We start from the raw sequence: 22,460 nt of genomic DNA on the forward strand, positions 1-22,460 counted from the left end.
TCAGATAGTGTTGACTTTTGGCTGCAGGTTTCTAAGAATTTTTAAGACCAAAGGTTTAGCAAAGGTGTGCTTGACATGACATAAATTCTGCTTGGGAGAAGCATCTGGACACTTGTTTTGCTTCATCTATTGCTTGTTATCACTGAACAAAACTTAAAGAAATCCTCAGGCTCTCAGTGAAGCTGGTTGTAGGCCAGCAGTAGGCTTGAGTTTGTAGGGTTTTTAAGGCAGTCTTTGTGAAGTCCATGCCATGATAGCAGAAGTATATTATGTTTACTTGTAATGCTTACCATGGATGCCACTACTAACTTTGCATCTGGTTATCCAGTCACCATATCCTGTGTTTTTTATTGTATTTTATTGTTCTATATTGGATATACAGTTTGTGGGGTTAATTTGTCAGGCAGACTTGCTTTAATATGACCCGTGTTTGTCTTTTTCAGGAGTAACATGCGTGGAAGTACTTGGTAGTGTTGATCACCTGTACCCCGGCGCAAGAGCTCCAGCTTGATCCTTTTCAACACATTTATTGTAACATGGGGGAAAACGATGATGAAAAATACAGTCAAGCTGGCCAGATATTTGAAAACTTTATACAAGCATCAACATGCAAAGGTACCATTCAGGCCTTTAATATTCTCACTCGCCAACTTGAATTAGATCCTTTGGACAATAGAAACTTTTACACCAAACTGAAGTCAAGAGTGACCACGTGGAAAGCCAAAGCTTTGTGGAACAAGCTTGATAAAAGAGCAAGTCACAAAGAATACAAACGAGGAAAATCTTGTATGAACACTAAGGTAAGTGGAGAAGTTCAGTTTTCATTTCATAGCTTAGAATCTTTTAAACTTATTTTTCTGCAGAAGCAGAGTTTATACCATCACATGCAATGTAACTTTCCCTTTAATGTGCTTTCTGAAACTGGCTGATACCAACTGATTTTGACAAATTTTCAGATATTTTTGTTCTGCAAGTTTTGTGGAAACACGGCATCTAAGACTGGTCCTAAGAGCACCCTGCTTTACAATCCGCTTCTATCGTGGCAGAAAAGTTCTCTGCCCTCTTTAGACATTGATGTCAATCCAGTGTGAAATGTAAACGCATGAGGCAGTAGGTAGGCTTCATTTATTCCAGGCTTACAAGAACTGCTTGCTTTATGAAAAAGGGTTTTGCAAAGTGCAAAGCAGAGTATATTCAGCAGACTCCTCTGTTCGCTGCTTGGTGTGTGCTGTAAGACACAAGGACTGGTCAAACGTGTTTCAGCAGCACTTCCTAAACTGTTCTCTGGGAAGTGCTACTTAGAGGCCTGAGGATCTGTCCTTGTCACCTGGCATTGACTCGAGTTGCTAAATGACAGCAAGACAAAATCCTGCTCTGCTTAGAGATTATTTAAATACTTTCCTGTAACTGCTTTTTCACAAGCAGAATTTGGATAATTATGTGGTAGTTACTGAAGGAGATGGTCTGCTTAGTTTTGGTAAGGCCAGGAAATTATTTTCTCTTCTGCAGACCACGCAATATCATATTTTGATAGGGAGAACCACTGAACGCTGGTATAAATCTGGTTGATAAAACTGTACAAAATACTCTAGTTCATATCACTTGTTAAATCTAGCTATCACAGAATATTTTTAATAGCTTTGTCTGAGAGCGATTCACTTCTTTACTGCAAGTGATGGCTAAAAGTTGCCCCAAGAAGGATAAGTTTTAAGAAGCTATTTGACTGTGTAGAACAGGGAGGAAGAACACACTGGTTAGTAACTAGACCCCCAAACTGTGGACAACTTCTTAACGCTTCAGTGACAGCTTTAATTATTTTATGGACTCAGCAGACAGGCAGCGTCGAAGGTCTCTTTCTTCTTGTTTGCATCATTGCATTGAAACTTCTAGAAAAAAGCCAGGGAGAAGGACACCATGTTATCTTCAGTACATATATAGGCCTCTGGGTTTTTAAATTAATTTTTAATAAGCTCTTTATTATTAACTTTTTCTAAGATAATGAATGTCCTTACTACAGTTTTCTTTAAAAAATGAAGAGTGCCATTACAGCTATTTGCAATGCTTTCCTGACAGCCTGTTTTTCTCCTTTCCTTTTTCCCTTTGTTTCACTTTTTGACCTGTGTTTCCTTCCTCCCTTTTGTTCTTTTGAAAAGGCCTTGAACATCTGTTCATCTTTGTGATGAAAACATACAGGAAAGGGAAAGAATGAGAAAGTGTCCGATGATTAACAAATTATAGGAGATACTCCACATATACCTTACCTACACATACAGCCCCAGGTCCAGATTTCCATGGTTAGTTTGAGGAAGTATTTGCAAAACAAAACAGCAGTTTTAAGAGCCAGGTGAAATATAAAAATGAAGTACTTCTCTCTTAAGTGTGAAATTACAAAGCCAGGGCCTGGTTCTGCAAAGTTCTTAGGCAAAGTGATTAATTTTTGTATATGGTGAAGAGACTCACAGAAATCAATTGGTACATAAAAGACAGCCTGTGTAATGCTTTACAAGGCTGCCAGGCAGGAGGCTAATCAACACCTTCTGCAGGGTTGAAAGTATGGTATTACTGCTCTTCAAGAGTAAAGATTTATTTTTAGTGGCATGGTATAAGTATTTGTAGAAATTAATGGACATATCTATGATGCACCCATGATCAAATTGCAAATGAATATAGGATGTTTGTATATGAACAGAGTGTGTATAGATGTTCTGTGAAATACTTGTAGATGTTCACTATGAACCTGGACCATGCCCAGACCCACACTTCACTGTGTCATCACTGACTTAACGAGAGAAACATGAATCTCCAGATTGCTGCAAATGAAAAAACATGAATCTTCAGATTGCTGCGAATGGAAGCAGTAACCACGGTCTGCAGGCTCTGTGGGGATATCTACCAAACATTCCTCACACATGAATCACAGCCGGCTGTGAAAGCCTATCTATGCAGCAGGAATGAAAGGAGACACGTTGGGCAAAGACTGTGGACTCCCTGATGGTTGCCGTGGTGGACTCTGACAGCCCTGCTTACAGATAAGGAATTCCCAGAAATGCTGGCATTCCAACCAAAATGCCAGTGCAGAGAGATTAGGCTACAATATACATACCATAATTTCCCTTTGTGCAACTGGCAATTTTAAGCTTCTGTCTTTCTCGCATGTGATGCTGGCTACCATTTTTAGTAGTGGAGCAGGCAAATGGGAGTTGTCAGCAGCGCCCAGTGCTCACCTCTGTGGAGTTGCCCAGGGGCTGGTTGAAGTAGATCAGCCCGCAGTAAAAATCTTACGTGTTAAATAGGATCACAAGATGAGCTAAGTGGATTTTTGCAACTGCAGTTCTGTAAACAGAGCCAAGATTGCTAGTAGGCATTATTTTAAGGAAGTATATGACTTGAAGGCTTTATATGATTTTGTGGCCATGAGCTCTGTAGCTGAGTCTGTAGCTCACAGTTCTTCTCAGATACAGCTTTGCAATCTCTCTGGCTTCTTTCGATCTTCCCAGTCTTCTTTGGAGAAGATAAAACAGATAAAACACAATCGGGATCGAAACTACTCATGTATCTCTTTTTTTAAAATTATTATTTTTTAATTTATTTTTTTTTAAACCAAGAACCTGCTGCCTTGTCCAAAACCAGCTCATTTTTTTGCACAGTATTTAAGAGCTGAATGCTGTACTTGTTGATTTTTGTGCTTAAAAACTCCTTAGCTACACTTAAGTTACTCATGATAATATGCGTAAGTTTTATACATAGAAAACATTCTGCTCCAGCTAAATAACAATAATCCTCTGTCTTAACTGCTCTTGAAGAACATTGCCCAATACAGCTTTCAGAGTTTCTACAATGATATGATTTTAAGCTGGATGAATAAAACCAGTTGAACAACTTTTGAAGTTCAAACCCCCTACTATTTCAGAGTTGCCTTACTGTGGACTTTACTTTCCCTTTAATTACTTGTAGAAGAAAAAACAACCAAACAAACCAACAAAAAACCAACCAAACACTAAACCCAACCAACAAAACAAACACCAAAAAAAACCCCAACAAAACCAAGCCCAATAGCAACAAAACCCAAAGTGCTGCAGAAAGACATGCACAAAACTGGGGAAGAAACAAACTTTTTTTTGGAAATGTAAGAGCTCATCTCTATGTATGTTAAATCTCTATCAAACATACACTTCCATCACAAGCTTGTAAAATGGGAATGAGCTCTGTTCAGAATAGATGTCTCTGGAGCTGGCATTTGCACAGTTCACCAGTATTAGAGGGAAACAGAAGTCTGTCCTAAGTGGCCAAAACTCTAGAAACCATACTGTGATTTTTGCAAATATGTCTAGAAAAACAGCACAGCTTGATTATCTTGGCAAAGTTCCTCTCTCATTTTCATCTTTTACTAATCAACTCAGAGTAGCATGGTTGGTATCTATAATGATTATTTGTTTCTTCATGGAATGAAATGTAGCTAGACGATTGAAGAAGATTAAAGGTTTAGCATATGTTGTTCACCATGCCAGCAGTTTGACTGTCTCTCTAAATTTTTGAACATGCAAAATATAATATGATGATGAACAAGAAATCGTCCAGCTAGTTGCACAGTGTATTCAATGGCCTATTGAAGACATATGAGAGTGTTCTTTAAATATTTATTTGAACCTCTCTGTATGGTATAGGTTCTTTACTTGATTTAATGGCAGTTTACATGTGTAAATGAAAAAGATATGTGCCTGTACATGTAAATGAGGCTCCCACTGACGTTTGGGATATGTATGTGTGTGTATCAGAGGGCAGTACCTGGTTCATGCTGTGCACCTGAAATTCTGGCTCTTCCAAGACTGTAGATTCATGTTTGAGAAGAGCAGAGATCGCTGCACATGGAAACATCCCAGAATTATTCTGAAGGGAGGTGTTTCTCTAAAGCATGCAAATGTAATGTTGTCTTCCCCCTCAAACACGTATGCTGTTTCTTTTCAAAACACATGCTTACGCTCAAGGAGAGCTGAGGACACTTTGATTCAAGTCCAACATGTAGTTAATGAGTGCCTTGATAGACTCTAGCGTTTCTCTCTGGGTATGCCCAGTTTCAGATGATGGTGTTGTGCATTGTGGGGAGGGCACTGGCCAATTCCTGTTCATGGCTTTGTTCTTCCAAGCACTGTCTCTATAGTAGGCCCCACCTTGGGCAGGGTTTCTGGGCAGAAGACTTGCACAGCTTAAGCAGAGGTTTCATGGCCTAACTAGACATTAGTATAAAGCAGGTTTTGAGTGCTGTGTATATAAATATATACATATGTGCATTTGTAGGTGTATATCTGTCATATGTATATGTGTATCTATTGTGTAGATCCCTTAAAAACAAATGCAATGAACTTGAACTCAGTCCCTCTGGCCTCTTGTTTTCCTCATTCCTGGACTTGGCCTTTCAAAGCTTGTTTTCTAATAGATTAGGTTCTCTTTCAAAAAGTCATATTGGGAAACTTATTGCAAGAGAATGACTCTAAAATTATTTATGACTGTATTTCCAGGGCTTGCGTAAAAACGCAGTGGCTCTTTTCAGTAGTGTCACGTGCTGTTGGTCCTGCCCGGGCTTGGTGGCATTGGCATTTCTGTCACAGGGAAGGCTCCACGGTGCTGCTTTAGCTGAGGCAGCGTTACAGAGAGCGTGTGGCTTGAGGGGGGATGGAGGGGAGTTGGGGGCCAGGATGTGAGTCAGCTGAAGAGGGGCCCTGGGTCAGAAATGGGGATGGAGGTTGGGAGCTTTGGGGCTGACTCACCTCTGGCTCTGAGACTCATCTCCCTGTACAAACCACACTGGTGTACCCACAGATGATAAAACAGGATGGTCTTTATCTGCCAAACCCCTTCCGCTCTTTTGCCTATTGTCTTCATTTGCGAAGACTGCCAAATGAATGCTTTGGGAGTTAATAAAACCTTCCTTGCTTGGTCCTCTCCTTCCCACAGTGCTGAGAAGGGGAGAGGTACTTCTTGGCAGTGCTGGCTGCTGCTGTGTTCTGTAGCCGTAGGATAATCACCAGGATGGGGAGCGGATACCAGGTCTCTGTCCTTGTTATTAGGTAGAAATTGGCTTCTTACCATCCCTCAGTTGTTTACAAACATACTAATCTGCAGTCTTGCCCCTCATGGTAAATGAGGCAGGTTGTATTCTACATGTCTTCCTCTCCCCTCTCTCCACCTTCCTCTGTAGTGCTAAACAAATACTCATCTCTTAATTAAGCAAATCATCCAGCGTGTATAAACCTGCTGGTATTGTGGCTAAATTTCCTCCTGAAGCGCTGGCGTTTGTTGATCCTCCAGAGGCAACTCACAATTTTTAGCCAGGTTTCTGCTGTGCTGTATGGCTGTATGTACTGGTACAGAAGCCAGTGAGTTTGTGTGTTCTGACTGATAGTGTCCCTTGAGACAAGTACTTTTTTTTTTTAAAGAGAGTAATTGAATAGTAACATGAAAGAAGGGAGTGCTAGTTGTGCTCCAGCTCAAAAATATCCTTATTATATTGCAAACTTTAACCTGTTTATTCTATAAAGAGCAAATATCCAGATGGCATGTCCCTTTTGCTGGATTTGCTAATCTCTTCAAAATAATAATCGAAATGGGGAGATTTCCAAACATGATAATCGGGGTTTATAATGAACACACCAAACTTATCTTAGATGTATGAGATAGCATTGCTGACTTGCTTATTATAATAAAAACGCATTCTTGTGAAGGTCATAAAACTCGAAACTAGAAGCTGGCTGCCATATTTATAGAAAGTTTAGTGAATGAAAAGGGTTGTGACTTTTCACAAAAAGACATTCAGCTGCTTGCTTGCTTTTTTTTTCCCTCCCAAATTGAAATACACAGTGCTTGGATAGCTGATCCAGAAACTATGGAGGTGTTATGGCCATTCAGAGCCATGTATTCTATTGACATTTAGAGTGGCATCTAGGATTGTTTGGTGTACATGAAAGACAAACTGCTTATTTTGGTGTCTGTGTTTTTTTGCTTTTGCCTTTTAGGACAGGGCACCTAAAACCTTGCACTGGTTTTTCATTGTAAACTTATTTTAAAGTATTTTAATATGTAACTTTTACAGAATTATTTCCAAGTAGTAGAAAACATGGGACTAATGAGAATAAGTGGTAAAGAAGATTTGTTTGGGATGAGGGGAAAAGCAGCAAGTTACCTGTGAACATGCAGTGAAACCACGGAAGTCACCATCTATGCATTTTTATCTCTAAGGATTTTTAGCGAGGGGATGAGAAGCTCGGGTGATGGCAGGACACACAGCGGACAGGGTTCTTTGGAAACAAAAAAAAGCATTTGACTCTTTGAGCTGTGTTTTAAACTGAGATTGGGCCAAATTACGTCAGCAAAAGCAAATGTTTGGCATGTGATTTGGTAATGAAGTCACTTTATTTTTATTATCCTACAGACATTTCCACAAACACACGATTTTTCAGCTTTATCGGTCATGAAAAGCAATGAAGCCCAGCCAAAGTAACATAATCAGACAGCCTAACTAAGATGTTTTCAGGCATTTGGGAATTCTAAATTTTTTGGCTCGCAAGATAACAGTAGCTTTACATCTGTACTTAAAAGCACTGTGCTGTTTCTGTGTCCCCTGCTTAATGGCTTTGCAAGTAATGGGCAAACAGAAGGGAACTGTCCCACCCTGACCTGATTTCCTAGATGTTTTATAGAGATTCCCACAGGGAGTGACACCCAGTTACTTTCACACAAAACGCTACTATTGTCTCCGCAAGTGGCTTAATTAAGTTTGGATGAAGCAAAAGGTTGCGACAGGGTGTGTTCCCACACACAACTCTGGCTTTGCAGTGGTTTGGTTTTGTGTGAAGCGGCAGGTCCATATGTCTGTCCACCATTCAGGGGTGCTCCAGTGCGGGCCCCACACCACCAGTGTCCATGCTATGTTCTGGCTTCTTCTCCAGGCCTCAGAGAGCCCCCAGATGTGTTTGTCAGGGGTTTGTTGTTAGCTACGTTTCCAGCTTCGCTCTGGTAATGTTTGTGTACCGATAAGTGAGGAAATACATAACTTTTGCTACCAAGACGTGATTAAACACTTGGCTGCTAAAAACCAGATTTCAGACAATAAGGCAATTTCCTGTCTCCTACAGCTCAGGTCCTTCCCAAGGTTCCCATGTCTGTCGTGAGAACCTGGGATTTTGGGGATGTGGTTGTTCTCTTTCCTCTTTCAGCTGACAAATCTAATTCTACATTATTTTCTGTTTTAGGCAAAACGCTTTTAAAACACTTTTGGTAGAAGGTAAAATACCACAGTTCTAAGAGGTGCTCTATAAGAAGTGAAGATGTAAAATGCAGGGTGTTTCAAGATGAACCCAGTTTCAAAGCAGTATATTTCTTTGCTGTACTTCAGAAAAAAAGGTTTTGAAACTCACACATGAAAGTCTCCAGCTTGAAGACATCTGGTTACTAAATAAGTGGTCAAATGTGCAGGTCTAAAACAACTCCAGAAAAAGAGATATAGTGATTTCAATTTGGGTCCATCTTTTTGAAGCGCCCTGTATTTCAGTAGAAGCTGATTGTCTTAAGCAAATAACACAATTCTATTTGCATTTCCTCTCTAAAAGCCTTAGCAGTGGTGGAGTTTAACTGGGATGTTGTCATGACAAAGTAGAAATTTCCCTTTAATGCTCTTGAAATTGGGTTAATTTGCCTCACTTTCTCTGCTACAGTGTTTAAAGGTGGATTATTGTTGTTCAGTTCCTAAAATTCCCACATTGCCTAACATGTCTACATTTATGCACAGAACATGTTTGTGTCTGCAATCCACCAGGTTTCTGGAAACATGGACACCTGCTTGCCATTTCAGGTCTCTAGGATATTTGTGCCTTAACCTATATATCTGATGAAGAATGTTTATTGAAAAATAATCTGAGTTTATACCCCAATGTGACATTATTATAGTTTTCTAATTGTTCACTCTTCTAACCTTTCCCTTGGCTTGGGAATGTTTGGGTGGGTTTGAGCTGTATTTTGGAACAAACCTGGTGGTGGGAAGAACCGCATATTTCTGTGGTGAAAAAGCCTTCACAAGGGACAGCTGTCATCCTGGCAGCTGGGCACGTTCTACTGCAAATCTTCCAGAACCATGGCAGCCTGAAAGGTGCTTGATGTGCCTTGGTTTTGTCTGGCTCTTGGGTGGTGGCAGGAGGACAGGTGTTGTATCATTTCAGCTAACAGAAGAGCTGTACTTCATGTCTACTGAAGTTTTAAATTAGAAATACATGAGAGCTGTGGGGCTGTTATACAAACCAACTGGGAGAGGAGGGATGAAGTAGGTACTGGTGGCATCTTGCATTGCTTGTGAGCGCTACAGCCAGATACAGGCATCTTCCTCCTTTATGAAGAAGTTGGCCCAGCGTGTCTGAGGGAAGCAGAAGCTGCAGTTCTGACTTGACCCTCATAAAGCCCTTGCTGTAATGAGCAAACTTGTGAATATAGTTTACATTAAGTTATGGCACATGGGCAGCTAAAGAGCTGTACTTAGAGCAGTGCTAGCAATAGTTTGCTGCTACACTGGGGCAACACATTAAGTGGGATTTCAGTGATCGTTGCTGTAGACTGGTATTTGTCATACTAATGAAGAATTTGGGTGCTGGACTGAGGAGGTGTGGAGGTAACCAAGCTGGAATGGGTTGCAAGTGCTTTGAAATACAGGATTAGAATTTTTTTAAAATATTGAAAAATTGAAGAAATGGTCTGAGATCAACAGGATAAAATTTATGAAAGCTACTAGAAAATTATGACCCTTCTAACAAAGGTGTGTAACACTCAGAGAAAATTGGGAATATGCTGCAGAAAATGATTTGGTGCATATAATGGACCACACAACAAGCCTGAGTCCATAGGATGTGGTGTTGACTCAAGGGGAGCTGATTCTGGGAGCCTAAGGAGGCCTGTGGTGTTAGGGACTGGGGTGGTTTCCTTTTCATCTAGGTGGTGCAGGTGAAAACCCAGCTAAAATATTTTGCCCAACTTGAAGCATGTGTTACAGACAAGAGAGAGATAAACAAGACCAAGAATGGTCAGAGTTTTAGAGACGAGACCGTGACCTGTAGGAAAGGCTTAAATACCTTAATTTAATCTATGTTAGAAACACTACATAGTTACTTGGAACACAACTAGAACTGTTACTCATTTCACCTTCTCTCTCTAATAGTCTTGCAAACATGACTAGATCAAATTCTGTTTAGTTTTTCAAAGTTTGATTTTGCTGTGGATATTTGCTGCTCCTGTTTCAGTCCAAAGAACATCTTGTGTTTCCCAAGGTCATGCCTGTTCTGCTTAAGAAACCAACCAAGAGTTACTTGCCTTGCATCACTCTGGATTTGTTCATTTGACTAAGATACTAACTGAGAAGGAACTACATGGTTATGCCAGACTTTGAATTAGTCTTGTGTTGCTTACTTGCACTGTCCGTTTAAATGAGTTACAAGAGCAGCTTTAGAAGGACCTGTGCAACAGCAACTACTCCTCTCTGTGGCTGGTGTCCACCTCCCCATCCTACCTGTGCTCTCTACTGTCCTCTCCAGATTTACAATTGAGATAAAACAACTGCCCCAGGATAAATTGCAACTCAGATTAGAGAGCATTGCAAGAGATGGGGACGAGCTTCCTGCCAAGGACTACACACCCAGGTCATTAATAACAAGTTACGTTGATCAGCAAGGGCTCGGTGGAAGGCAGATGCATTTCTCTTGGATTTTTTTTTTTTAGTGAGGTAGGCAATAATTGTTTGTGGTGGGCAGCCGTTCCTGGCAGGTGGGGGCTGTGGTGAGCGGCAGGGCAGCCACTGGGTCTGCTGGCCACCAGCTCTGTGTTGAACTTGGCTGGAGGACCCATGGCGGGTGGGAGGGTCACGGCCCGGCAGCCCCAGTGCTGCAGAACAAGCCGGGGTTGCTCAGGCAGGTGCTTCTGAACTTCACCCTGGCTGGAATGTGAAAACAGAGTCATTACTACACGTCTGTGTAAATAAACACTGATCTTCTCCGTATGTTTGTCTCACTTCTGTTCTGTAGGATGCTGGTGTAAAAGAGACTGTTACACCTCGTGATGTGCAACTTGCTGCCAAATGTTACGTCTTCAACTCTTCCACAAGCACGTTCCTTTTCATTTTTTCACGTTTTTTATATTTACTTTTATTTTGCAAGACTCCCTCCTTCAGTAATAAGGACTCTTTACGTACCTTCTTTGTTTTCAACCAAAAAGATTTTGGAAATAAGAACTAGAGGTGTCAAAATCTGATTTTCACTGTGCAGTACGCTGCCAGCAGCCTGGTCTGTTGGTTCTGTATGAGTGCTGTTAACTTGCTCTGCTATCAGAAACCTTCCAAAAAATGTTACGCTAAAGATACAGTTTCTAATTGTTTGAGCTGTTCATGTCCATTTTGCTTGTTGACACTATTGAGTGCCATATAGCTAAGAGGTGCTGGCTGGTCAATGCCTAGTGTTTTCAAATTGTAAATAAACGTGTAAAAAGTAAAAGCATTGTCTACCTCTAGCAAACTGGTATGTGCAAGAGACCAGTTAAATAAACTGAAAAAAAGAATAAATTCAGGTTGTTACTCTTTGAAGCTGTATTTGGCTCTAGTGGTTAAGTGGTTGTGAGTGTGAGCGCTGGAACTGCGGTGGCTTTGAAGATTGTGTGACGAGCTGGAAGAAGATAGACCTCAGGAGCCCCAAATTGCTGCCTTCTTGTACAGCATTGCATTTGAGCTCAGCTATAGCTGCTGTACACTGCTGTAGTGTCATTCTGCTTAGGAAAGTTAGAAATGATGGGATTAAATGATTCAGCTCTTCAAAAATAAATAAATAATAGGTTTAAAATCTGGATTCTGACTCTGACCTGATGGCTGGTTCTGTGTGAGCTCACTTACCTAATGCCAGCTTCTAAAAGCCAAGTCTTAATTGGATGTTGGTTAAAATTCGCCTAATAGAAAAATGTATTTTGGAACATATTTTTAAAATATTCTGTGAAATGACCTTGGAATAGCTTTACTTACCACTCTGAAAGCCAGTTTCTAAGCGGAAGCTTAGCTGATTTGTTAGTTTGTTGTAATTGTTGTTTAGTTAAAAATTTTAGATTCAGTGTAATATTGCTGTAGACAGACCAGGCTGTAGCAACAGTGCTATTTTTCTTTTTTTTAAACCATATTACCAATTTCTTCCTGTGGCAAAGCCATGATTGTTGACCAACTTGTCTGCATGCTTTGCATGCCATAAAGCATGAGAAATCCCTTCCTCTGGGTCTGTCGACAAGTTCTCTACTGGCTGGTTACTGGCTGATCAGCCCCTGATCCTGAAACCATGTAGAGGATTAATTATTCTCTTGCAATCACAGTCTCATGAGCGTCATTCCTCTCCAGGCTCCCAAGACTTGGGGCTTGGTCTCTGCTTAGTCTCTGCTCTGCTTGGAGTTGACTCTTCATGCTTTCCTTTCTTCATCTCTGTCCAACAGTTCTCCATTTCTGGACTAATTGTTTTGTTTCATGGGTTTGTTTTGGGTTTGTTTTGCTAAGTTTTAAGGGATAGCCTTAAAGCATTATCTCAGTATGACAGGCATAAGCCTACAAAAAAAAGGCAAGGTACTTATGTGCTGCCAACCGTATTCATAACTGGGATAGTCAGGCAACATTCTTTCTGCAAGGTTTATCTTGTTTCATTTTGATTGTTTAAGCAACTGGCCAGAAAAAAAGCAAATAAACCAGTCTCTTCTGGTTTTGGGGTGTGGTTTTTTCCCCCGTTTTGATTACAGTGAATGACAGGTAAGAAAACAGCAAATAAGCTCTTAATTTCAAAGGATGTTAGAGGGTTTATTTTTTACTTTATTTGAGGAGATTTTTGGATTAAAGCTCTTGCCTGATTCCTGGTGGATAATCTGTTTGTTTGAAATAGTATAACATTTCTTGTCAGATGCTGTGTGGGTTTTCTTCAGATAACTGTAACTGTTGTGCAGGGGAACTGAAAGTTTCTAGAGATACTTTTCTGTATCGTGTCTACTTGCATTTTTTTTAATTATTATAAAAGCTCTGAGATCAAGGCAACGTATTTAAAATATGACCAATGCCAGCTGAGAGAGGTCTTCAGAAAACCTCCAAAAATCAAAGTCACAACAGCTTTGGTGCATCAACAAAGTAACTTTTGACCTTCTTGCATGCTGAATGTATACAGCTTTTCTTTAATGTGTTGCATAGCAGACTACAAGTTTCAGATGTCTTTCATACCATTGTTTTGATTTCAAACTATGGAAAGGTTTTTATATCCCAGTCTAATATTAGTACATATATCTCAGAGACAGAGAGGGTGGATGGACAAGTGTGTCCAAATTCATCTAGGAAAAATGAAGGCACGTGGTTTTTTTTTTCCATGCAGAAGCTTATCTTCCAAAAAAGAGAAAAAAATCCCAGTAAAGATGAGCCAAATGAATGCAATAAATGTACTAATGTTTCACTTCTGGCATTTTGACCCAATAAAACAGGAGGGCAATAAAGATAGATCCTCTGATCCCTGGATTGTGCCGTGTCCAGCTGTGAGTGCAGCAGCTGCAGGGCGCGGAGCTGGGGAAAGCACTTTGGACAAAGTCAGCCTAGATTAGGTAGCTTCAAATCCATTTTACAGTCTTTTAAAAAGAAAAACAGCAATGTCTTTGTTTTTGCCAATTGTTGATACAGGTGCTTTTGGCAGGAGATGACAAGCCTGCATATTTCTGAGGTGCGTAGCTGGGGGTACAAAGGGTGAAATGCTGGTGGGATGGACTCGTGTTGCGTTTCCTGCACCAGGGCAGGGTTTTGTTGCTGCCAGTGGTGGCAATTTGGGGTGCGTGAGCCTTGCTGTTCCCAGCTGTCTTTGAACTTCCCCAACAGTGCTATTTGTGTGGTGTTCACACTCCAAAAATGTCTGCTCAGCAAGATCCAGCTAGTCTTAATAATATTTTAACGTAGATTTTGGAACTGTAGTACATTTAAGTAGTGTTCGCATAACCCTTTGGAGAGTTAGGAACTCTCATTAAAATACATTTAACCGAATACTATTTTTGTCAAATGAAACATTTTTAATCTTACTAATTTTATAAGGAGCTCATAAAACATAGTATAATAAAGGAAAACATGCTTTTAAAGAGTACTTAATTTTTGTAGGGTGAGTTTAATTAGCTCTTACACCTTTTCTTCCCCTTCACTTGAGAGAAGAATTTTTTTTTTCTTTTAACGTCTGCATGTTATAGATCTGTTCACCACAGAAATTTTGGGTATTTGTTGAAGTATCTGGCCTCTTTCTAAAAAAGAAGAAAAGAATTCTTGTTTTAGGTTGGTAAGGTCCCTTTTCTATATATGTACGTAGGTGAATGGACACCTTCCAAATCACTGCCATATTTAGCTGCAGTTATCATCAGTGTTCTTGATAGGGTCATGTTCTATTTGCCTTTTAGCAAAACTGGTTCGATAGGTATGGTAATACTCAACAAGTCAGCAGCAGGCAACAAGAGCGAGCATCTCACGTGATGTAGGGCATGTTACTGTCAAGAGAGCGCTGGGCTCTGTAGCTCTAATGTGCCAGGTACCTGAGCCATCTTATAGCACTTCATCCTTCATTGGTGCCAGTGACTGGCCTGCTGTGTAGAAAAGGAGATGAAAAGCACTTTGTATGGGGGCCTTTGTCTAGAGAAGCAGCGAGTGCCTAAACAGGGTTGCTGAGTTTAGGGGAACAACCATGTGTTGAAGTGCTTTGGTAGGACTGGGGCTGTAGCAAGACTAGACTTGCATTTTAGACTGAGAAAATGTATTGTGCCTATTGTGAGCTTCACTTTTTTTTTTTTTTTTTCTTTTATTTAAAGTTTTAGCTCTTGACATTTTTAACATTGTCTGAAGTGGCATATGTAATTTTATTTTTCAGTGGCTTCAATTACAATGTTTCAAACTTTAAAAATTGTACCGGCTATTCTGTGGATTCAGAGTACGTTTGACTGCACTGTTGTATCCAGTGGCTGTCAGTGAATTTGTGATAAAATCTGAGACTACAAATGTGAGATGAACTGTAAGTCAGTAAGTCAGAAATGTCCTACTGAGCAGTCCTATTTTTGCCAGAAGCATTTTCATGTCTAGTAAAAGGGATGAAGTGAAAAGCATTGTGGTGGAGAGAGCTTCCCCCTGCAGCTTCTGGTAGCCGCCTGCCTGAGCTGCTTATGCAGCTGTTTCTCTTTGGAGCCTTTCCAGGGAAACAGTCATTGCTGATCCAGAAAATGTGTTGTTTCGTTACATTTCCTGCCTATCTCGTGTTGCGTCACAGTTAGCGCTATCACGAATAAACACTTGCCCAAATCCATGCAGGCTGTGATCCTGTGGAATCAGTCAAATGAATCCTTGGTGCATCCCTGTCACTTTGGACGTTGCACAATGGCCAGGGCTGGTGTGAAGTCCCAGATTTGGTGACTGTGGAAATGAACACACCCGAGGCCCAGAGCAAGCGATGGCAGAGGGTTTGCCATGCAAAGGCAAAGTCTTCTGTCCTTCTGTGTCCTGTGGGCTGTCTAGGTGCAGGCAGAGCCCCTTATCACTGCGTGGCCCACAGCCACCGGGGACACCTGCAGCACCGTGCGTGGGGAAAGCCACCCCTTGATGCTCCTTTCTCATAGCAAGAGCTATTCCTATAGGTTTTGAATTCAAAGTGGTAGTCTGGGTAAATATTACATATAAGCTAAAGGAAGCTAAATAATCTAGGCAGACGATGTGCATTATTTTTTCACTAGTATGTATGTGTGTTTCCACTGAGGAGTGGAAGTGGTGCTTCTTACCTGGCATGCCCTAGGACAAAGAAGGATGTCTCTGTGTCTATCCAGTTGCTGTCAAGAAGGAGTCTCTTCTTTTTCACCTCCAAAACAAATGAAAGGCAGAAATAAGAAAATCCTGAATTCCTGGAGTGACTGTAACTTCCATCTTCATCCCAAGACCATACAGGGAGTACATCATAACTGAACATTTGTTTGTTTTCCAGGAGTAATTTTAACAGTTGAGTACTTTAGGCGGGAGAGCAGTGAGAGATTCAGAGTTGGACGATAACAGTGTAATGCGTCAAGGTGCAACAGGACTGGTCTATTCATAACTGTGCAAAGAGATGCTGTTTGATTGCATCCACCACCCACATGCTACTTGTAGACTGCTTCACTGTCAGCATATAAATGCCAAGAGCTCACTTTTTTTTTTACATTTTTCAAGGTAAATGAGAAGATTCTGCCTTTAAACTGTTAAAATGGATGAGATTTCTGTGACTAGGCCATTGCAGAGTGTTACTTTGTTTTTGTTAAACATAGTGCTAGTATTGTTGCTCTCTGCCCCTTTCTCTCAAAACTTCAGTTGTTTCTTTAAGTTTACTGCATGAAGACCAATGGAGGCGTTCCGCACATTCTCAGCTGTTAAACTGCATATGGTTTTTCCAGAAAGGGATATAGGTGGCTGGATTCACAGGCTGCAGATTTAATAGTGGAGGACGTGAGGGATTGCAAGAGGCCTTTACTTAGCATCCCTTTCTCCCTTTCCTCTCCTTCTATTTTGTAAGTCATATATTTGTACATCATGTCCAGGAGATCATATCGAAAACCTGCACATGGCACAAAAGTCATTCTGCTTTTGGAGAGGTACCTTGTGCTACCATTTAGCTCAGCACCAAGGGCTCTTAGTGTCGAAACATTTTCTGGAGATTCTCAAGACACTGCCATTCTTAAATCTACCAATAGAGGGAAAGTAGCATCTCTTAAAGTCAAGTTGACCTTTGAGTAGAATCAAGCTTATGGGACTTACCAAGTGCTGTGTGTGTTTATATTATTACAAGTGAAACTTTCTGATATCTTTTAATTGTACTTGAGGAGAAAAAAAATACATGAAGTTTCTGCTTTATTTCAGTCTGAAGATAAGTAATGCAATGAGTAGTGTGCTTGGGTATAGTGTGGGACAAGATTTATACAGAAACAAATAATTGTCTTTTAGGAAAAGCACAGTACATTTTAACAGTATAGTAGAAACATAGTATTGACTCAACAGCTTAAGTATACTACTTCTATAAAATATGCACGGACTTATTAGTGTTCTATTTTGAAGCACAAGAATTTCTGTGCTGTACTTAATATTAATAATTTTAAACTGAAATAGTCTTAAGCGTGTCACTAGGAAACTATTACTGGCCTGTAAACTTGCATTAGTCCTCTTCAGTGGGAATTTTGTAACTGGTATTCTTAAAAATGCTCTTGCAGAAGTTTAACTCAAACCAGGTGTGCATTTACTTATGCTAACATGTCATAACTGTAAAATGTTCATTTTTGCATCTGCATTCATCACGATAGTTCATTCATCATCTCGTAATTAGTATCATTAATATCCAGGATATTTGTAAGGAGAGTAGATGAATTTAGCTCAGGTAGAATTCTCATGGAAAGTACTTGTGACCATTACTTGTAGGAGTTAGTGCTAATGGATAGTCTCTTTGGTACTGCCAGTCGCTGAGTAGCTGGAGTTTGGAAATTCAATGTATGTAACTTTACCTGGTCCCATTGCTGAGGCGATGGAGCCCATGGGTGCTTGTCCAGGACAAGCCACTGTCCAGGTGTGTGCGGAGTGTCTGGCACCCACTGTGTGCGGTTCCTCTTCTAGAAGATGCGTGCTGAATATTTAAAGCATTTGTAAGATGTCTGGATGAAATATGTGCAAAGATGAATTATTTTCATGAAGGAGAAAGGAGGAAACTTGGCATTTTAAAATCTCATGCTTTAATCTGCCACATGAATGCATAACTGGGATGTTTCCTCCCTCCTCACTTTTCTTTCTGTACTTTTGCTTGCTCCTTTCTTTGTGTTAATGTAGGTGTCGTTATGGGGAGTGTATTAGATTTCATGAAGATTCTCATTTGAGAGGAAGCATTTACATTCATTTGCAGGCAGAAGATCAGCCCTTTGAGGTTTTCACTGAGAAAAATGCCTCCTCTCTTGCACTGACATGGTATACTCTCGGTAGTAAAACAGGATATAACATCTAACGTGATACTGATACTTCAGGCAGGTCACAGAGGTCTGGTCATGATTTCGTTCTTGGATAAGCTGCCCTGTAATCTATAAAAGTCTTTTTCCATTTGTTTCCAGCCTGAACAAGAAATATGCAAAAGCTCCTTGTCAGTTCTCCTCAGCAAGTGTTACTTGGATTAATTTGAATAAGATGCTTTGAAAAGTCAAGTTGCCCTTTACCTTTTTAGGAGAAGATCTGGCACCATTAGAAGACGGTTGAGCTGTAAATGGCCATGTGGATGTCAAGAAACAGTTAATGTTTGTTAGATTTCAGGATTGATTATTCAAGCCTTCCTTATGTGATGTGAGTTGTCACAATCTGTGTTAAATTGCAAGAAATTAATTTCTAAAGCAGGCCCTGATGAGCCAGAAGACTGGGGTACCAGGAGCTGGAAATAGGAAGCTGTTCAAGGTTTGTTCCAGTCTGGCTGCAAACAGATTTCTTCTGTGACTTTGTTTGCAACCAGAGAGCTGGGGAGGGAGGGCAGGGACAGCACAGTGGTATGGTCCCTTTCCTTACTTTGTAAAGGTAGGAACAGAAACAGAGTAGGAATTACCTTTGCAAGGGTTTTGTGCTGGTTTTGACCCCAGAAGTTTAAAAAAAAGAAAAAAGATGACAAATTGCCAAGAATAAGCTCTGCACTAGCAGGAAGGCTCCTTAATAAATCAAATAGCTCTGAGACATAGATAAATTTGTTTATGGAAGGTAACCATGGCTGATAGCAAATATACAATCATTTTTCACAGTGTCTCTAGGCAATTAGGAAGATATTTTGTCAATGGTGATAGCAGGAGGGGAGAGAGCAGAAGCCTCCTTAAAATTTTAACATACTGTGTTGCAGACCATCAGGAGGAACTAATAGTGTTTTCTGTGTGGGTTTTATTACTTGGCAGGATCCGCTATAACTAAAAAACCCCAGTCTTTTGAGATTTAAAGTTGCATTTATTTATATATGATATAGCTTGTTAGCCAAAAAAACAACCCCACCTTATCAAGCCGTGTATGGTCTTTATTTGTAAAAGGTTTCTAACTGCTTGCTAAACATGACCAGACAATTGTGTAGCTGTGAAGACAAGTCAGTCACTTGTCAGATCTCAGAGGTCTCGTGTTGATCACAACAAGCATGTGCAGAGCAGAGCCGACCCACACTCCACCAGACATCCTCTGCAGTCAGGAGAACATCTGCACTCCATTGTCTTCCTTTATATAATTACGTCTGTTGATGTTTACTTAATATTTAGCATGCAGCGAGGAGTCTTCTTGTGAAATTATGAATTAAATATGTTCTTTTAGGAGGAAGTGGCTAATGCAAAACCCTAACTTTGTTAGTATCTCTAGTTAACAAAACACTTGCCTAAAGCAAAAGCACCTCAGAGGAGCTCTTCCTTCAATGGGAATTTATTTGAAGGTTTTATTCAATTTAAAAAAAAATTGCACTTTTACTATTGGGTTGGACAAAAATAATGGACAAAAGTCAGTACCAGATAATTTTTGCTTAAGTTGTTAAATCTGAAAACAAATCACAGAATGAACCAAAATAAATAAATGACTCTATTTTACGAAACTAAAGTGTAATGGGAACCAGACTCTTATCCAACGAGTCTCCAGATACAGTCCGTGCTTGCTTTGAAACTGTAATCACTGTCTGGCTATGTGTGCAGGACACACAGGAGCATGTCTGGCCTGTGAGATAATGGGTTTGGGTTTGCAGTGCGGCTCCACTCCAGTCCACCTCACCCCCCTGCTCGAGCCCAGGGTCTGAACTGGGGCCCTGGGGTCTGCGAGGTCTAGGGGGACTGTGGGGTGGGTGGGTTTTGGGGGATGCATGGAATAACAATGTTGTCCGGCTATAAGGCTGTTTCTAATAGTTTTTTAGTAATCGGGGAAAATGTAAGCATTAAATATGGTTGGGTTTTAATTAATTTTCTTTCTGGAAATCCTTTGCTTGTTAGTCTGTGAAAACGTACAGCTGTCAACTAAAATTTGGGTGAGAATTCTCTGTCATGGTTTCTGAAGCGGTTTTTCTGACAATGCCCAGACTTAGGCTTAAACTTCTAGAATGTGCTTGCCCTGAAGGTGAGGGTGTTGACCACTGGGTGAAATGGAATAGGAGAGGCTGAGTTCCCTGACTCCCCTTGACATACCTTGTGTTACAGCAGCGGTGAACTGGCTGTTATATTCAGGATATGCCCTCGCTTGAAAGAGAGAGTAACTGATACTGCAAGATTACTGGCTTATCATAGATTTGTCTAACAAGCCTAGCAAATGTACACCAGTTTCCTGTCTAAAACAAAAAGAAGCCTACACCAAGCCTACCTATTTCCTTTCCCCTCCCTTTTATGTAGCTGCAGTCCTGTTTACTGCAAGCACTTCTGAAACACTAAATGTGAGTGAGCTAGAAATGTACAAGCAGATGCTCAAAAGTGTTTGGCTTTTTGCTGTTTCTTCTGTTACATGTTTTTATCAGATGCTTTTATGTCTGCGTAAAGCACAGTTTGTCCTCTTGTGTAAGTTGAGTGAACACCACATGCGACCAAAATTTGAATGTTTATTGATTTTAAATAGATGACTTAATACACTCTCGGTAGCATAAGTCCAGTTGAATATCAAGTCGTACGAATAGAGTAAGTTAGAAACTATGTCAAGTCAATACGAAACCCTGTGTAAGGCTCCTTCTTTTCTCTTCTAGTGTTTAATTATTGGAGGTGGCCCATGTGGCTTGCGGACTGCCATAGAACTTGCCTTCCTGGGAGCCAAAGTTGTTGTTGTGGAGAAGCGGGACACTTTTTCAAGGAACAATGTCTTGCATCTCTGGCCATTTACAATCCACGACCTTCGGGGACTGGGAGCAAAGAAATTTTATGGAAAATTCTGTGCAGGATCTATTGATCACATCAGTAAGTATCTGAGGGCACGGGCACTGTTCAGATAAGGGGTGTGTTGAGGTCAGAAGATTAATGGAGGCTTTCTTCATTTGGCAGAAAGCTCACCTGCCTGGGACATGCAAGAAGGCAAAATGGCAATTGTACAAATTATAGAGCAGCTTTTTTATTAGTCTGGATTTTTTGAAAAATAGGTTTTTATTAAGAAGTATGAAGACTACTGATATTCACTCTAGTACATTGAAGGTAGACACAAACCTTAATCTAATGAGAAACCATGCAAAAGTGGGAAAATATGCTGTAAAATTTTCTGTCCTAAAGCAGTCAACATATTGGTTAGCAGAGTCTTTAAATACAACCTCATTAGGAAGGAAAGCTCCAAAAATGTATTCTAATAAACTCACTGAAATTAGTTTTATTACCTATGAGATTGTGCTGTGAGAGGAAATTGAGATGGAAGAGAGCAACTTCCTGTGGTGGTTCCTAAGCTTGCATTCATTACAGTGTGGGAAATAATAATGCTGCATGCTTGCGCTGACAATAACTATCAGTTGGGTGGCATGCTGGTAGCAGCTGTGATTACCTACATATTAAATATATGTTTGTTACTTGCTCTCTACAGGTATTCGACAACTTCAACTTATCCTCTTCAAAGTTGCACTTATACTAGGAGTCGAAATCCATGTGAATCTGGAATTTGTGAAAGTCCTGGAGCCTCCTGAAGATCAAGAAAACCAAAGTATTGTTTATCATCATGTAGTTCTGTTCACAGTAACTTCTTTTTATGTCAGGCATTATGTGAAATCATTCAAGGTAGTTGAATTCTGTTTAAAGAAATGGGAGTTTTTTGCCTGTCTTACTCAGCTAGATTTGCTACATGTAGTCATAGGCGTGATAAGTATCATTGTGACAGAGCACCAATAATTCTTAAAATATGACCCAGTCTGAGAAGTTGAGGTTTTGCAATATGCCTTCTGGCATGTGTTTGAGGCTTTGTAGGGAGCCTGGTGTGGCCTTCTGGTATCCTCTTGCAAAAACAATTTTTGATTGATAATATAAATATTGAGGATGGATTAAGCTCCCTGGGCCTCATTTTGCTTTCACATTTGATATAACTCCTGCTGGCACATAGAGGCTTATCAGCCATCTTACGCAAGATTTTTAAACAAAATAAAGGAAGATTTATTTTTTTCTTTTAATTAAAATACTGTGCTATCTCTCTTTAAATGGTTATATAGTGACAGTAGAATAAATGCATTGTTTTAAGTAAAGTCTATGCATAACTTTTAAAAATGGACAATACAAACATTTTCACATGATCAGCTTTGTGTTAATGCAAAGATTAAAATTAGCTTTGTGAAAGTGCTTCCATTTAATTTCTATTTAGAAGACAACTAGAAAGTGTTGAGGATGGAATACTATGTTTCTTCTTCTAATGCCCAGCCCTTCCTTGCTGTAGCCACATACATGTACTGTCTTGCTAAAGTCACTGTGAGGTT

The 22,460-nt window shown here is 40.2% G+C and overlaps 1 protein-coding gene across 5 annotated transcripts in view; it reads left to right on the forward strand.

Annotated features, from left to right (window-relative positions):
• Positions 1-536: 536 nt before the first annotated feature.
• The window catches only part of MICAL2 (microtubule associated monooxygenase, calponin and LIM domain containing 2), a gene marked incomplete at both ends in the record, with an annotated part of 106,484 nt that continues 84,560 nt past the window's right edge, over positions 537-22,460 (forward strand). For all 5 annotated transcript variants that reach the window (XM_080345528.1, XM_080345529.1, XM_080345530.1 and 2 more), the window contains 3 exons: positions 537-800; positions 20,769-20,976; positions 21,584-21,700. In XM_080345528.1, the coding sequence (XP_080201654.1) occupies positions 537-800; positions 20,769-20,976; positions 21,584-21,700 (589 nt within the window). The remainder of the gene's footprint in view (positions 801-20,768; positions 20,977-21,583; positions 21,701-22,460) is intronic.

This window comes from Nesoenas mayeri, assembly GCF_963082525.1.
Source record: "Nesoenas mayeri genome assembly, chromosome: 5".
Classification (NCBI taxonomy): domain Eukaryota; kingdom Metazoa; phylum Chordata; class Aves; order Columbiformes; family Columbidae; genus Nesoenas; species Nesoenas mayeri.